Genomic DNA, 17,329 nt, shown 5'->3' with positions numbered 1-17,329 from the left:
GACAGTTAATAGCTGGCTTCAGGGAATTGGCACATATACCAGAGGTGATATGATGAAACATTATGAACTGGAATGCATAGCATGCAAGGATGTCAGGAGTGAATCAGTGATAAACTGAAGGGAGTTGAATAACTTATTGAGTAGAAACTCTTCCATGGCTGTTGCAAAAGAGGGGGAGAGGATGTTCTGCATACTTTTCAAAATCTTTTGTGAGAAATCTTGAAATAGCAGCATTTGATGCCCAGCACAACACTTCTGAGGTATAACATCAGTAAAGCCCTTTAAGGAATAATTGAAACTTTAATGCACCGAATAAGTCAAGGATGAGACTTGAGTATTTTTTAACTTTAAAATGAATGCAATGAATACAAAGATTTTTTAAAAATTGATCTTAATGAAGTAAGAAAGCTTTTCATGAATTTGTGTTATCGTCCAAAAGGTCGGAGGGAAATTGTGACACTTGGAGTGACAACATAGGTAATGGATATATTAATAACTAATTGGTTTGAGTTGGTTGCATAAATATGGGGAGCTCGTAATCAGTAGAATGAGAGTTTAATGGGGTGTGGCTAGCTGAAATAAAGCTCTCACGTGAAGGTGTGGACTTGAATTTTGTTCAAATACATTTTTCCTTTGGATAGCAGAGGATGGTTGAAACAAAATGTAAAGTTTGTTTTCTAAAAAATGAAGCCTGTCATCTGTGGAAGAATGAAGTGATCTGGGCTTCTGCTTACCAAAGGGGAAGCAAGGAATGGCCTTATGTTTGTAACCTTACGGAAGCAAGGTAAGAAGCAAAGCTTTTATGGAATTGGAGCCAGATGATTTGAACATGGATGAAAATTTGGATAGATTTGTTAACTTTCATCGAGAATATTTATTGAAATACTCTTTTGTTTGTAGTATGATCAAAATCTTTGCAGGATTTATGGTACAAACTAGTTCAATGTGACTAAGAATGGAGGCCATAGTGTTAACGTATTGACAAGCCTGTGCAGATGCAGGCTGCATGTAACAGTATGAAAGGAGAACTGTAACAAATAAAAATGAGAACAGAAACACTTTTGATAAAGTTGAGAAGTGAAGAGAATTTGTGATTTACAATAAGCAACTCGACCTGAGAATGCTCAAGGTGTGGTTTATCCATGTTTCAGGTGTGATTCAAAGTACCACTACGCCAGGAATTGTGCCAAGGACTTAGAGTCATAGAGCTATACAATGTGATAACAGACCCTTTGGTCTAACTTGTCCACGCAGACCAGACATCCTAAATTTTCTAGTCCCATTTGCCAGCATTTGGCCAATAGCCCTCTAAACCCTTCCTATTCATGTACCCATCCAGGTGCCTTTTAAATGTTTTTATTGTACCAGCTTCTACCATTTCCTCTGCCACCTCATTCCATACATGGACCACCCTTTGCATGAAAAATTTGCCCCTTAGGTCCAATTTATTATCTTCCCCCAGTTGTCTTAAATCTATGCCCCCTAGCTTTGGACTATCCTGCCCTTGGAGAAAGACCATGGCTATTCATCGTATCCGTGTCTCTCATGACTTTATAAATCTATATAAGATCACCCGTCAGCCTTTGATGCAGGGAAAATATCCCCAGCCTATTCCCTATAGCTCAAACTCTCCAACCCTGGCAAAATCCTTGTAAATCTTTTCCGAATGCTTTCAAGTTTCACGACATCTTTCCTATACCAGGGACACTGGAATTGAATACAGTATTCCAAAAGTGGCCTAGCCAATGTCCTCTACAGCCACAACATGACATCTCAAACTCCAATACTCAATGCACTGACCAATAAATGCAACTGTACCTCCTTTTACAACCCTGTCTACTTGTCATCCCACTTTCAAGGAACAATGAAACTGTAGCCCCAAGGTCTTTTTGTTAAGCAACACAGCCCAGGCCTCCAGTCCGAAAAACAACCCTCTGTCTCCTACCTTCTAACCCATTTTGTATCCAAATGGCTAGCTCTCACTGGATTCCAAGTTATCTAACCTTGCTAACCAGTCTACCATGCAGAACCTTGTCTAAGCGTCGCTGACATACATTTAAACATGATACAGTCCCCTCTGTGATCGTCAATCTACTTTGTCACCTATCCAAAAAAACTCAATCAAGTTAGTGAGACACAATTTCCCAAGCACAAATCCATGTTGACTATACCTAATCAGACTTTGCCTTTCTAAGTAGATGTAAATTCTCGACCACAGAAGCCTGTTCAACTTACCCACCACTGACATCAGGATGACTGGTCTGTAATAAATCCTAATAAAATTATCATCTCTCTCTTAATTCTCAGTTTCACCCAAATATCTTCTCTGGACCTACTCCCAGGAATATCCTTCCTAAGTACAGTTGTAATGGCATCCCTAACCAAAGACACCCCTCCCCTCTTCTCTTACCCCCTTTATTTTCCCTCCTTATAGCATCTCCACACTGGAACATTCAACTGCCAGTCCTGCCCTGCCCTGAGCCACATTTCTTAATAGCTATGATGTCCTAGTCCCATGTTTCCAACCATGCCCTGAGGTCATCTGCCTTACCTTTTCAGGCTTCTTGCATTGAAATAAATGCAGTTTAATTCATCAGTCTTACCTCATTTTTTTGCCTTGCCTTTGCCTATTTGATTTGTTGTTCTTCTCAACAGCACCGGCCTCAGAATGTGTCTTTTCTCATTCAAAGTCTTTATAGCACTAGAAAATCTCCCCACTGGGATATCAGTCTGCTTCTAATTCAGGTGCAAACAGTCCTCCTTATACAAGTCACTTCCTACCCTTGAAGAGGTTCTAGTGATCTAAAAATGCAAATCCCGGTCCCCTGCACCAGCTGTTCAGCCACGCATTCATCAGCTCGATCCTTCTATTCCAATTCTCACCATGTGGCAGTGGAGTAATCCAGATATTACTATCCTTGAGGACCAATTTTTTAATCTCCTGCCTAATTTCCTTTATTCTCTCTTGAGAACCTTGTCCCTTTCTCTTCCTATGTTTCTTTTCCTCTGTATACTTGTAGTTGTCCCAGTTATTTGAGGCCAAGCCTGAAATGGACAATTCTGCGAAAGATGATGGAGATACTAATCATAGGATATTTTATTGGTTACAAGAAACTTCAGCCCAGTGAATGTTAGTCGTAGAGTCTTTCAATGTGCAGGATTGGATAGTGGTTGCAAATCTACTACATGTGAAATTGTTTGGCTGAAATACTGCCCAGTCTTTGAGTGAAAAGGATTGGGATAAAATTAAGGAATTCCAGAGTTTCACCACTTTCAGATTTGGGAATGATAACATTCTAAAATTTTTGAAAAGACGTATTCCTAGTCAGATGGTTGGAATCAAATATTAGCTTGGATAAAGTGTCAGTGAAACACCCTTGATATTACGAGGATCACAACGAAAGCGCACAGGAAACTGAATATGAAAAATGACAAGGGCATTGTGTTTGGAACATCTGAACTTGTAATGTACACAATTGCAAGCTGTTTTCTTCCTAAAATGGAACGTAACCTCTTCACTAAAAAAAATTAAACAAGTTTTATTGACATTGGGGTTAGTAATTTAAAAGATGGAAAAGCTTATGATGTTTAAATTACCAAGCCATTTTTAAAAATAATAACTTTTATATTAACTAGTAAAAGATGCAGGAGTAAGGGATGAAGAGTATCATAAGTTCACAGAAGTAAGAGATGTGAGATTTGTAAGAAGTGTCAGAGGACACCATCACAGTCGATACAAGGTCTGCCTTACTAAAAGATTTTAATGAGGTAATGGCCATGGATTTAAAGGAATGGGCTAAGAAAGGTGAAATAGGCTGAAGAAAAAGGTATACGCATCTTACTTTTTGTACATTTGCCAACTAGGTTGTTGACTGACAAATGATGCAAGGTAACGATAAAGGTTGTGGGTAAGGGGGTTGGGGTTAATTTATTAATGATGGATTTGGAGATGTGTATGAGTATGAACATAATAGTTCTAAACACGGCAACACAATCCTTTTAAAATTAGACTTGTTGCTATTACCAAAGTAGAGCTTAACAATTTGATGCAGTGGCTTGCAAAACTGAACTGGGTGAATTCTGAAGTCTGATTGGACAGTTGAATTAACTGTGTCCCAGACAATGTCAGATGGAAAATATTATTTGGGCAAATGTTGAAAAGGAAGGAGCAGTATGTTTTGAAATTGCCATCATTGGAGATGCAAGCAACAGGAAACTTAACCGTTGTTTTTGTGATGGTTTCCTTCGAGCAATACAGAAAGGCAGTAAACATTGCCCCTTAGCTGAAAAGCTAAAATGATCAGAAGAGCAGTTAAAAAGTATCTTAGAGATGAGACCTTTGCTGTGAGTAGTAGGCTTGGCATTTTCTTAGCAAAAATGTTGGAAGAAGAATTCAACAGCAATGCCAGTTGGCTACTACACAAATGATAACTTGCAGTGGGATAACGTAGGCTCAACAAAATGTGTGGGTGACAAAAGACTGAAGATGATAGAGAATGGAGAGAACTCCAAATTGAAATGGATGGATTGTAGCAGTTAGCTCTCTGATTGTTTTACTAAGTTCGAAAAATTGTTGGACATATTGGATAAAGGACATTTGGAACTTTACCATGTAAAGAAATAATATGGATATATAATTTGTCATTTTGAATGATTTTATTATTAAAGATATTAATTTATGTAAAACAAGGGAAATCTGCTATTGCCCAAAATAGTCTGAAGGAACGCCCGAGATGTAAAGCAGTGAGAAAACAGGTGATGGATCCATTAAATAAAGGTTAATTTGGTTTAAATTGTTTGTTTAAATTTGGGGAGCTAGTACTTAGGATTTGTGTTCTGAGGAGTATGGCTAACTAAAATAAAGCTCTGAAATATTAAAAAGTTTCTGTTTGGTCTTGGTTTTCCTGGTTGATTTACTACATGTTCCTAAATTTGATCCCTTGCCCCCACTGTTTACTTTAAAATCTTGTTTCCTATTTCTGTAGCCCACAAGAATGCCAGCACAGCATGGTGCAGGTGGAAAACATGGCATCAGTACACCTCCCACTTTCCCAGTTCTACCGTTAGTGCTTCAAAGACCAGAGCCCACTTCTCTGAAACAATTTTTAAGACACTGTTTCAGCTTTCTTATCTGCTTTCCTTGAGGCCAATTTGCATGTGGCTGAGTTATCAAAACAAAATTTATGATCTTCGTAGTTTTCCTTAATTTGGAGGCTTTCTGCTCATGCCTGACAATGCAGAATCTCCCTCTCCTACTGTAAGTTTCTGTCCAGTCATGAGCAAAGATCCTGAGCCCGAATTTGTCAGAGTTGTTTTGTCAAGCAGGCAACTTGACTTGCATGTTTTGCTGCAAAGAACAGGTGGGTCCTTATGATGATTTAACCCATCCACCCAATATCTCCCAAGCTAAGCTCAAAGAACCTCAAAACCTCTTAAACAATTGCTAAGACTGAGGCTTCTAAATTTCTGCCTCACCTGTAGCCATGCCCTTCTTTTCTTGACCAGGGATAAAATCAGAAGACCCTATTCTAATGTATGTGACCACCCCCTAGTGCAAAATATCCAAGGAACTTTTTTCTCTTCCCTGATTCATTTCAGTTTCTATAGTTCAACCTCCAGTTTATAAGCACTGAGCTGAAGCGGTTGAAAGTTCTAACACTCACTGCCAGCATGTTTCCCTGAATGAACTTGGCATCCAGGAAGCTCCCACATGCTGCAGCTGTGACACATTACCTCACCCACCCTCCTTAACGCATTCTAGTTAACTTTAGTTTTTTCTTTCAATTATACATTTACTTATGTTTTTTATACATTCGATTAATCTTCCCACCAGTTGCTTTACTGTGTTGAACCTTAGGAGTAGAATAAATCTTAGTCATTCACCAGATACTCTCTAAATAACTAAGTTCTGCTCTAGCATGTACTGTTCCAGCTCCACTCTGTTCCTGCCCTATGAAAATAGGAATTGCTGTGCGTTTAGGGGCAGGACATGGGATTTCTGGACACATACGTTTTTTACCAGATTAATGGTCTCATGGAGGCTCTCAATTGAAAATGCAGGCATATATTTCCTGTTTCCTTTTGTAAGAGGTTTTTAACCATTTAACCTTCTGAAATTAGGAACAGTTTGGAACTTTCTTGTAGACCTCTGTCAACTACGTAAATTTCAGGCCTTAACAAAGTGAAACAGGTTTTACTTTTTCCTGTGCCATTGCTATATGCTTTTTAAAAAATTAAATCCCCTTCCAGGGGATTTTCTTTTCTTTCTGCTGCCAAACAAAACTGGAGTTTCTGATCTGTTATTGGTCCCTGATGTAAAGGTAACTGATTACCCAATTAATTTTAAAACTCTGAACGTTGATTTGTTCAGGTATTAAAATAGGTTTGTGCAGCTTACTGGCCATTTATAATCATTCAGTCCATAAGTAAATTTGGTGTATTAAAAACTAATGCAATAAGTTTATTTTGAACATCAGTTTGCTCAATGTTGCCTATATGGTTGCAAGCATTGTATTTTGAGCTTAGGATATTACTTATACACTCGCAGATGTACAGCAGTATTTGAATGAATACAAAATATTTATTACTCCTAAAGTGCTTTCTCTAACATGTTTCTGTGGCTTTAATTACTTTGCACTGATCCCGTTCAGCAAATTGAATAAGCTTCCCAGTCTTGCTTGAAGTCGGAAGCTGAAGGAAGGCGGGACAGGAGGGCTTTGGGCAAGTAGCTGATGGTTCCCTTATCTGTTTCATCTTCCTGAGAGCAGGAAGAAAGTGGCAAGGACTATCCAAACAATCTCCCATTATAGCCAAGGCATGATGGGAGACTGGCTACAGGCGCACTCGCACAACATGAACCCCAGGGCACAAAACATTTTCAGGGATCGTTCTGAGATTTTCTCAAGAACTAATTTTTAATTTACTACTTTTTGGGCTTTTTAAAAATTCTATTAACTTATTTCTTCAGTGATAGAGGCACATGGTATCTCTTTATGTTCGTGTATTGGGTATGGGGCTTGCTCAGAAGCAGAATTAGAAAAATGCATCAGTATCTTCAATAATTACCAACCCTCCATTAAACCTAAAGCCACAACACAGGCAAACAGTAATTATATAGGTACAGGAACACAAGCAAAATTTTAACAATAAAAGTATTTTTCAAAATAACTGACATACTTCTACACACAAAAAACATGCTTTTGTCAATGATCTTGAAATTCTAGTGGTGGTGTAGCCAGTGCAAGCTAATTTGTTTTTCTTACTACAGTCTCTCTTAAATTGTAATCTGTCTTTCTCCACAGAATGTGTGGTCTGTCACTTGATGTTTCTTCTGAAATTCTCTATCTGGGAAGTATTTCAATTTATAACGTAGTCAGGGTCTGAGCTTAGAACATACGGAGTAGGCCATTTGGCCCTTCGAGCCGGCTTCACGAAGATCATGGTTGATCTTTTCGTGGATTCAGATCCACTTACCAGCGTTCTCACCGTATCCCTTAATTCCTTTATTCAAAAAAATCTACTTTACCTTTTAAAAACGTTTACTGAAGTAGCGTCAACTACTTCACTGGACAAAGAATTCCATAGATTAACAACGCTTGAGTGAAGAAGTTCCTTCTCAAATCAGTCCTACATCTGCTCCCTCTAGTCTTGAGGTATGCACTCTTGTCCTAGCTTCACCTGCCAGTGGGAACATCCTCTCGGCTTCTATCTTATCTATTCCCTTCATAATTTTATATGTTTCTATAAGATCTCCCCTCAATCTTCTGAATTCCATTGAATATAATCCCAATCTACTCAGTCTCTCCTCATAAGCCAACCCCCTCAACACGGAATCAACCTAGTGAACCTCCTCTGCACCCTCACCAGTGCCAGTGCATCCTTTCTCAAGTAAGGAGACCAAAACTGCACACAGTACTCCAGGTGTGGCCTCAGCAACGCCTTGTACAGCTGCAACATAACCTTTCTGCTTTTAAACTGAATCCCTTTGGCAATGAAGGTCAAAATTCCATTTGCCTTCCTATTTGCTTGTTGTATCTGCAGACCATCCTTCGGTGATTCCTGCACAAGGACACGCATGTCCCTCTGCATAGTAGCATACTGCAACTTTTTACCATTCAAGTAATAATCCTTCTTACTATTACTTCTACCAAAATGTATGACTTCACATACTTGAGTTTGAGGAACAATAACCCAGTACCAATGTTTGGGGCAACTATTCATGGCAAACTTTGTAGTTTGTCTTTTATTCTTTTGATAGACTTTGTATTTAAATGTAGTTTTAGAAACAAACCAGATGAATTGAACGCGTGCATAGAAATAAATGTGATCAGATAGGCATGAGATTGATGAGGCTATGGGAGGAAATGATCTATGACCTGAATCTTGAGGGGCACAGGACATTTTGGGAATAACATGAAGGTAGGAAAGGGTGGAGGGATGGCTCCATTAGTTAATGGCGGTATTGGAATAATAGACCTCCATTTAGGAAACCAGGATGTCGAAACAGTTTGTTTAGGGATGACAAGTTTTAGGGAAGAGGATGCATATGGGAGTGGTGTCCAGGCACCCTGACAGTAACCACATGGTAAAGTGGTGCATAAAGCAATAAAAAAAAGAGCTTTTTGGAAAGCCAGTGTAACAGTCATGGGACATAAAATAGATATTAGACTGAAAGGTAAGAGAAGGGCAAAGATAGCCTGAATGGGAAGTTTATAAAAGGTATTTGAATAGTTTCTTGAACAGCATGTTCTGGAGCTAATCAGAGAGCATGTTATACTGGACTTGGTATTGTGCAATGAGATAGTCAAGGAATGGCTCCACAGTTCCAAAATAGGGTGGTGTGTTATTTGGAGGGAAAATTGGAGGTGATGGTATTCCCATGTTTCTGCTGCCTTACCCTTTTAGTTTATAGAAATCACTGGTTTCAAAGGTGTTGTGGAAGGAGTTCTGCAATGCTTCTTTAAAGTTGCTGCTTCTGTGTGTTGGCGGTAGAGGGAGTAATTTTAAAGTGCTAGAAAGGGTGCTGATCGAAAGGACTGCTTTGCTTTTGATGTTTGAATATTATCTTTATCATCAGTTTATTACATTTCTGTGAGATCAATTATACTGCAGGGCCATATGACAGCAACTGCTGCTGCTCAACAAAGCCTCATTATGCATTCTTGACTGAGATCCCAGACATCCATTAAAATATTAAAGCAACTGATACTCATGGATAGCATTGCACAATGTTTATTTGTACAAAATAGTTGTTTCAAGTGCTTCCAGTTTCTGCATTTGATATTTTGAGAGCCTGGTTTATTGGCACTTTTATTGACTTGTATTGGATCAAGTTTTTAATAAAAGTGGGAAGTTATAAATAATTTTCTTTCAGAGATTTTGTTTTCCTATTACCACCTATAGTTCATTGGTTTCATACAGAGTCTCAGAAGTGAGGTGAGAGTGATGGCCCTTGACATCAAGACCGCATTTGACTAAGTGTGGCATCAAGGATCCTTTTCAAAACTGGAATCAGTGGTTATCAGGGGCAAATTCTCGCTGATTAGAGTCTTAACTAGCACATAGGAAGATGGTTGTGGGAGTCGGAGGTCATTGATCTCAACTCTAGGACATCTCTGCAGGAGTTCCTCAGGATAGTGTGCGAGGCTCTTCAGCTGTTTTATCAACGACCTTCCCTCCAATATAAGATGAAAAATTGGGCATTCATCAGAACCGTATTCAGCATAATTTGCAACTACTCAGGTACTGAAGCAGTTCAGTTCAAGTGCAGTGAGAGATCTGGGCATATCCAGGCTTGTGTTGACTAGTGACAAGCAGCATGTGTGCCACAGAAATGTCAGGCAGTCTAACTACCACCCTTACCAATGGTAACACCACTGAATGTCTGAGTCCAAAACTCAACGTCCTGGGAGTTATGATTGATCAGAAACTCAACTGGACTCTGCTTATAAATACAGGCTACAAGAGCAAGTCAGATGCTCAGGATACTGCAACAACTAACTCAACTGTTAACTCCCCAAAACCTGTCTGCCGTCTACAAGGCACAAGTTAGGAGTGTGAGGAATACTCCCCACTTGGCTGGATGAGTGTAGCCCCAACAACACTCAAGAAGCTTGGCACCATCCAGGACAAAACAGGCTGCTCGATTGGCAGGACATCCACAAGCATCCACTCCCTCCACCACCAATGCTCAGTAGCAGCAGTGTGCACTGTCCACAAAGATCTTCAGTCAGCACCTTCCAAACCCATGACCACATCTAGAAGGACAAGGGCATCAGACATATGGGAATGCCACCACCTCCAAGCTATTTGCCATCTTGTAAATCACCGTTTCTTGATGATGTTGGGTCAGAATCCTGGAATTCCCTCCTTACTGGCATTGTGGGTCTAACTGTAACAAATGGACAGCAGCAGCTCAAGAAGGTAGCTTATCATCTTTTCAAGGCTACTAGGGGTGGTCTATTAAATTGCTGGCTGGCCAGCCAGCATTGCCCAAATCCTATCAGTGAATAAGGAAAGGTTAGGCCAGTTATGTAACTGGTGGAGTAGTGGGGCTTATCTCCTAATGCATTCTTCTCGTCATTGTTATAACAGTTACATTGTCATGCCTGTTTGAAATAGAAAGATACAATCTTTACACTAGACTTTGGCAGATCAGCTGCTGAAGATTGTCTGTGTGAAAGCCTGCTTTAATATGGGAAAATCTGGTCTGATTTGTTTCATCGCAGTCATAAGAACTGCTGTTACTTGACCGGCTAAAAACTTAAGGATGAAATAGCAGATAATCCACAAATATGAGTTGATTAGTATTAGAATATGAAAATCATGAGAAACTCATTGAATATTAAGAGAACAAACAAGCAGTGTTTGTGAAGATGTTAAACAGGTAATTTTGTTGAAGTGCTAACAATCTGAAAAAGTGCTAACCTTTTTCTATCAAGAAGGAGGATGTGTTTCCCCTTCAAGTTGCAACTACAGGCATGTTTGAAAAGTTGAATCACATTTGGTAGTTTTATATTTGTTGGTAAATAATTTATTGTTTTTATTTCTTCTTTCAGCGAGTAAAGAAAGATGTAGAAAAGGGCATTGTGTACTCTGATATGTTCCTCCTAAAAAATGAAGGCAGAGAAGGTGCAGGTATGTGCATATAGAATGCTGTGTTGGTTGCCATATGATAGCACCTGTGAACTGATGGGTATGTGTTAGTCCAGGTCTTTTGCAAAACAGCAATAATCATTAGATCTCCACTCTGCTTCCCCTTTACTCCCTAGATTCTGCTGTCCGAAGCCTGCCTGCCTGCCTCCAGAAATGGGTCAATTGGTGAACTCCCATCACATTACTCCATGGCAGTGACACAGAACTGTTCAAAGCCTCTGACTGTAGCTCAAGAGTTAGAGATGTTTTAGGTGGGCCCCAAGAAATTGCTGATCAGGAGTTCAAATCTCCCAGGCAATTTGTGTGAATGTGAGTGTGTTGAAACTTCCATGGGGTCCCAGGGTATATCTTGGGACAAGGTTTCAGCCTCTGACAGTCTGCAGAGTAGTAGAACTGGGCTGTTTTGGAAGGTATGGTTATATAATCATAAATACAAAGTGTTTACAGAACAAAAATAGGTTATTTCATCCAACAGATCCATTTCAGTGTTCGTGCTCCTCTTGAGTCTCACCCCTCCTTCATCATTTGTTTCTATTCCTTACTCTACCATGCTTACGTAGATTCCCCATAATTACATATATGCCATTCACCTCAACTCCTTGTATAAACAGCTTCACAACCTGTTCATTCTTTGGGTAAAGAGGTTTCTGCTTGTTTCCCAATAGATGTATTGTTGACCATTTTAAAGTTTATTTCCCTTAGATCTAGTCTTTCCCACAATGGAAAATCTTTCATACCCTAACAAAACCTTTAATAATTCCTCATTTGTTTCTTCAAGAAAAAGGAATCGCACCATGTGCTATCTCTCATACCACTAAATCCTTCTAATAATATGGAGACTAAAATTGTTCGCCTCGTGTTCTCAGCAAGCCTCTCCCCAAGTTTAACATAACTTTGCTTTTCATTTTTTTCAACTTAGAAATAAATCGAATGCCTTATCTAATATCCTTGCTAACTTGCATCACTACTGTATCTGGCTCTGTTCCCTCACCACTTTAGAGACATTCCCAAGTTATGTTTTACTGTTGTTTTTGCCTTTCAAAATATACTGCATCACATACACACATACCAGTTCTTCAGCAATTCTGCAAGGTTATTAATTTCTTTCTGCATTAGCTACATCCTGACATTGGTTTCATCTGTTAATTTTTAAATTATATTTCTGATTCACAAATGCAAATGTTTTATTTAAAAGGTGAACAGCATTGATTCCAGCATCAATCCTTGCAGAACACTATTTCCCAGTATTTGTCAGTTTTATAGACCGCTTTATATCCAGTCTGCTGCTTGTTCCCTTTCTCTACATCCTGTCAGGAATCTACTAAGAATTTCATTCTCAGTAGTATTTCATATTTATATACATTAAATTTATCTTTTGAAAGCAACAAATAATGTAGCTTATGAAGATTACAATTGGCATGAAAAAGATGCCAAGACATCTCGAATTAAATCACTAACTCATAAATTTCTGAGCACTTTTGCAGTCATATGAAATTGTCAATTTGGATGAAGTGTTGTTTCTTGAGAGTGAACCGAAATAAGTTAGATTCATCACGTGGTTTGCTTATGTGCCTTATTGATTCAAAACAAAAATATTTACAAGTGGTAAACAATACTTTTATGTAAAATAAAATTGTTTCAGAAAACAAAGTAAATTTAAAACCAGTTATCATTAGATAATTTTGCCTCTATAATGCACAGCTTCCTCACCATCTAAACATGGTGATTTGTTTGTGACTGTTAGAATACCAGTATTGGTTAACTATTTTAGCAAATATATTATTACATTAAGTCAACACAGTTTAGATGCATTATGTGTTATAACACATGTTAAAATCCCCATTAAGACTGATTTGTTTTAAGAAGAAAACAAATTTCCCAGTAATGAATGGAAATAAAGGGAGAACAATATTTCATATTTTAAGATGCTTGCTTAACAAACAAACCAAGTTTTAAGAAATATGTTTGCATCACATGTAGACAGGCTGGTTAAGAAGGCATTTAGCTTGCTTGCCTTCATCCCTTAGACTTTTTGAGTATAGGAGTTGGGATGTCATTTTGAGATTGTGCAGGACATTGGTGTGGCTACTTATGGAGTAGTGGTTGTCCTGTTATAAGTAGGATATTATTAAGTTGAAGACAACTTAGAAAAGATTTATCAGAATGTTGCCAGGAATGGAAGGTTTCAGGTAAATGGATAGCTGGAAGTTTTTCTAACTGGAGTGTAGAGGTTGAGGGATGACCTTCTCAGGGTTTATAAAATTATGATGGGCATAGATAAGGTGAATGGCAGGTATCTTTTCTCAAGGTTGGGAGATTTCAAAACAAGTGGCCATATAAGGTCAGAGAAGAAAGATTTAAAAAAAGACCATGAGGGTCAATTTTTTTTAGTGGTTCATGTGTGGAATGAACTTCCATAGGAAGTGGTAGTTGCAAGTACGGTTATAACGTTTAAATGACATTCAGATGAGTACATGAATAAGAAGTGTTTGGAGGGTTACGGGCCAAGCGCAGGCAGGTGGGACTAGTTTAGTTCGGGGTTATGGTCTGTATGGATACGTTGGACTGAAGGGCCTGTGAATGACTCTCTGGCCAATTTCAATCAAAGGTTGGTCTGTTCTTTAATTTAACAGTTAACTAAAATTGCTGTTCTGATTGGGTGCAGTTTAATAGTGTGTTTTAAATAGAAATTTATACACTCCAGCTGATGCTAGTTAATTAGACAACTGGTGTAGTCCCGACCCAGAAGCCTTTGGATTAGCGGCCATAAAAGGAGGGCTTCTGCAGTAATGGTTTGAGTGCACTGGAGTGCTGTTTTGTTACATTAGAGTGTAACTGGGGTTTGATGGTGATTAGAACCTATATTTCTTTTATTGGTGAATATTTCTGCTGTATAATTTCAAAGTAAGGCTTTAGGGAATCTGGAATGCAAGGGAATAGAAGAGGTCGTGGGGAACACCATTGAGATTGTGCAAGAAATAAAAGTTGAGGCTGAAGCTCGAGGCCTACACACGTGCCTGGGAGCCTAGAGAGAGAGAGAAAGAGAGGAACCACTGGGGGAAGACACTTGGGTATCAGAAACAAATAAGTGCCATTATTGGAAACGCCCCAATTTCGTTGACAGGTGAGTAACTGCTAATTTGAATACATATTCTAATTTGCCTTTAGATTAAAGGTAAATTAGAGAAATATTTTACAGATTTAAAAACTAGACCAGTAGGAAATTTAAAAGTGCAAATTATAAACCAATCAAGTAATTTTGAGATGCGGGGCCAGGTGATCTGTGGTAACTGTATAATATGGGAGATCACCTTGTAATCGATAGTGACCTCATCTGTAACAAGTGTTGGTTGCTTGAGAAGCACCGACTCAGAATTGATTAACTGAAGTCTGAGCTTCAAATACTGCGACATCAAGGAGGGGAAGAGTTGCCTGGACACTATATTTCAGGACGCATACGCACCCTGTAGGTTAAATACTTCAACTGTGGCCAGTAGTCAGGGCAGGAGAGTATGACTATGTGAGGCAGCTAGAGGAATCCTGAATTTAATATTGCAGGATCTTCAGCTCTTGATCTTGTCCATGAGGTGCTTGCTGCTGTGTAGATGAGAGAAATGGCTGTAGGGAGGATGGGAAAACTGGCCAATGCACTGTGGTACACGAGGTGACTCGAGCAGGGGGAGTAATGGTACAGGATTCTGTAATTCAGATCACATACAGCATCCTTTGTAAGCAGATCAAGAGTCATTTGTAGTACGTTGCATTTTAAACTGGATTGAAAATACTGGAGTGGGAGGAGGAGGAGAATCCAATTGTTATGGACAATGTTGGGACCAACAACATCGACAAGTAGTCTTATTTGGGGAACATCAGGAATTAGGAACGAAGGCAAAGAATAGGACCTCAAGGTTGTTATTGTCTGAGCTTCATGCACAGAGAGATAAGGAAATAAGTGGAGTAAATGTGTAGCTGAAGGAGTGGTGCAGGAAGGAGAGTTTCCGTTTCATGGGGCACTGGCATCCACATTGGGACTGAACCATTGGGATGGGCTCCACCTGAATTGATGTGGGACCAGAATCCTTGCAGAAAGGTCACAAAGACCTTAAACTAGCTCAAGGGGGAGGGCTCAGAAGAGGTTTTTTTAATAGAATACCTACAGTGTGGAAACAGGTCCTTTGGCCCAACCAGTCCCCTTGGAGCATCCCACGCAGACCCATCCCCTATAACCTACCTAATCTACATATCCCTGAACACTGGGCAATTTAGCATGGCCAGTCCACGTAACTTGCACATCCTTCGACTGTGGGAGGGAACAGGAGCACCCGGAGGAAACCCACGCAGACACGGGGAGAATGTGCAAACTCCACACACAGTTGCCCGAGGGTGGAATTGAATTTGGGGCCCCTGACGACATGAGGCAGCAGTGCTAACCACTGAGCCACCGTGACGCCTTAAAGGTTATTCAAGTTTTTAGAACAAATAATAGGACAGAATATGAAAGAGCCAGGAATCTGACTTTGGGCACAGCAGATAAGGGGATAACTGAAAAGGAGGTGGTCAACACTGGACTGAGGGTATTGCATTTAAATGCATGTGCTATTCAAAAGGTAAATTAAATTGTCGTGCAGATTGAAATTGGCAAGTATAATTTTGTCGGCATTGCAGAAATATCGCTGTGAGGGATCAGGTCTGGGAATTAAATATCCAAGGATACATGTTCTATTGGAAAAAATTCTTGCATGCTTGTAAAGGAAATGAGATTGCCTTATTGGTAAGAAATGAAATTAAATGACTAGCAAGAAGTGCAAAAGAATGAGGAGGTGCAAAATGTGTGTGTATAGTTAAGGAACTGCAAAGGAAAAACAACCCAAATGGGAGTCCTGAACAGGCTTCCTAGCAGTAGTCAAGATGTGGGGCAGAAAATCAATCATGACTTAGAAAAGGCATTAATGAAAGACATTATTACAATAATCATACAGAACTCCAATATGCAGGCAGACTGGGAAAATCAGGTTGATAGTGGATGCCAAGAAAAGGAATTTATGGACTGTCTACGAGATGGGTTTTTCTGTAGCAGTTTTTTATGGAGCTTACTAGGGAACAGGTAATTCTGGATTTGGTGATGTGTAATGAGGTTGGCATGAGGAGGGAGCTTAAGGTAAAGGAACCCCTAGTTGCAATGACCATGATGTGATAGAATTCACCATGCAGTTTGAGAGGGTGAAGCTGGAATCAGATGTAACAATCTTCCAATTGATTAAAGGTAACTAAAAACACATGAGGGAAGAGCTGGCCAGAGTTGATTGGATAGAGAGCCTAGCAGGGAAAATGGTGGATCAACAATGGCAGGAGTTTCTGGGGGTGATTCTAAAGGCACAGAAAAAATTTATCCCAAGGAAAGAGAAACATTTTAAGAGAAGGAATGAGGCAACCATGGTTGATGAGGGCAGTCAGGGACAGCATAAAAGCAAAAGAGAAAGCACAAAATTTGGTAAAGATTAGTAAAAAGCCAGCAGATTGAGAAGCTTTTAAAGACAGCAGAGGACAACTAAAAATCCAATTAATGGGGAGAAGATGAAGTATGAGGTTGAGCTAGTTAGTAATATAAAAGAAGATGGCAAGAATTTTTTTTAAAGAAATATAAAAGGGAAGAGAGAGGCAAGAGTAGAATTGGACCCCTGGAGTGTGAGGCTGGAGTAATAGTAATGGGGAACAAAGAAATGGTGGAGGAGCTGAATAGGTATTTTGCATCAGTCTTCACAGTAGGAAGTTTAGTCCAAGTCAGTAAAAATTCACTTACAAATCTTCTAGAATTTTTTGAGGATGTGACCAATTTACTGGGTAAGGGTGATGCAGTGGATGTTGTGTATCAGGATTTTCATAAGGCTTTTGACACAGTGCCACACAAGAGATTAGTAAGCAAAATTAAAGCTCATAGTATTGGAGATAATATAATGACGTGGATAGAGAACTGGTTGGCTGACAGGAAGCAGAGAGTTGGAATAAATGAATCCTTTTCAAAGTGGCAAACAGTAACAAGTGAAGCACCACAGGGTTCAGTGCTGGGACTGTAGAACATAGAACATTACAGCACAGTACAGGCCCTTCGGCCCTCGATGTTGTGCCGACCTGTCGTACCGATCTCAAGCCCATCTAACCTTCACTATTCCATGTA

The 17,329-nt window shown here is 39.4% G+C and overlaps 1 protein-coding gene across 2 annotated transcripts in view; it reads left to right on the top strand.

The window, feature by feature from the left end:
- klhdc4 (kelch domain containing 4) overlaps positions 1–17,329 on the top strand; it is a 99,115-nt gene that overhangs the window by 58,265 nt on the left and 23,521 nt on the right. For both annotated transcript variants that reach the window (XR_007249139.2, XM_048546896.2), the window contains exon 8: positions 11,058–11,136. Coding sequence is in view for 1 of the 2 variants with exons in the window: in XM_048546896.2 (XP_048402853.1) it covers positions 11,058–11,136 (79 nt within the window). In the remaining variant the exon portion in view is untranslated. The remainder of the gene's footprint in view (positions 1–11,057; positions 11,137–17,329) is intronic.

This window comes from Stegostoma tigrinum, chromosome 16 (genome assembly GCF_030684315.1).
Source record: "Stegostoma tigrinum isolate sSteTig4 chromosome 16, sSteTig4.hap1, whole genome shotgun sequence".
Taxonomy (NCBI): Eukaryota; Metazoa; Chordata; class Chondrichthyes; order Orectolobiformes; family Stegostomatidae; genus Stegostoma; species Stegostoma tigrinum.
This window is presented reverse-complemented; position numbering and strand designations above follow the sequence as displayed.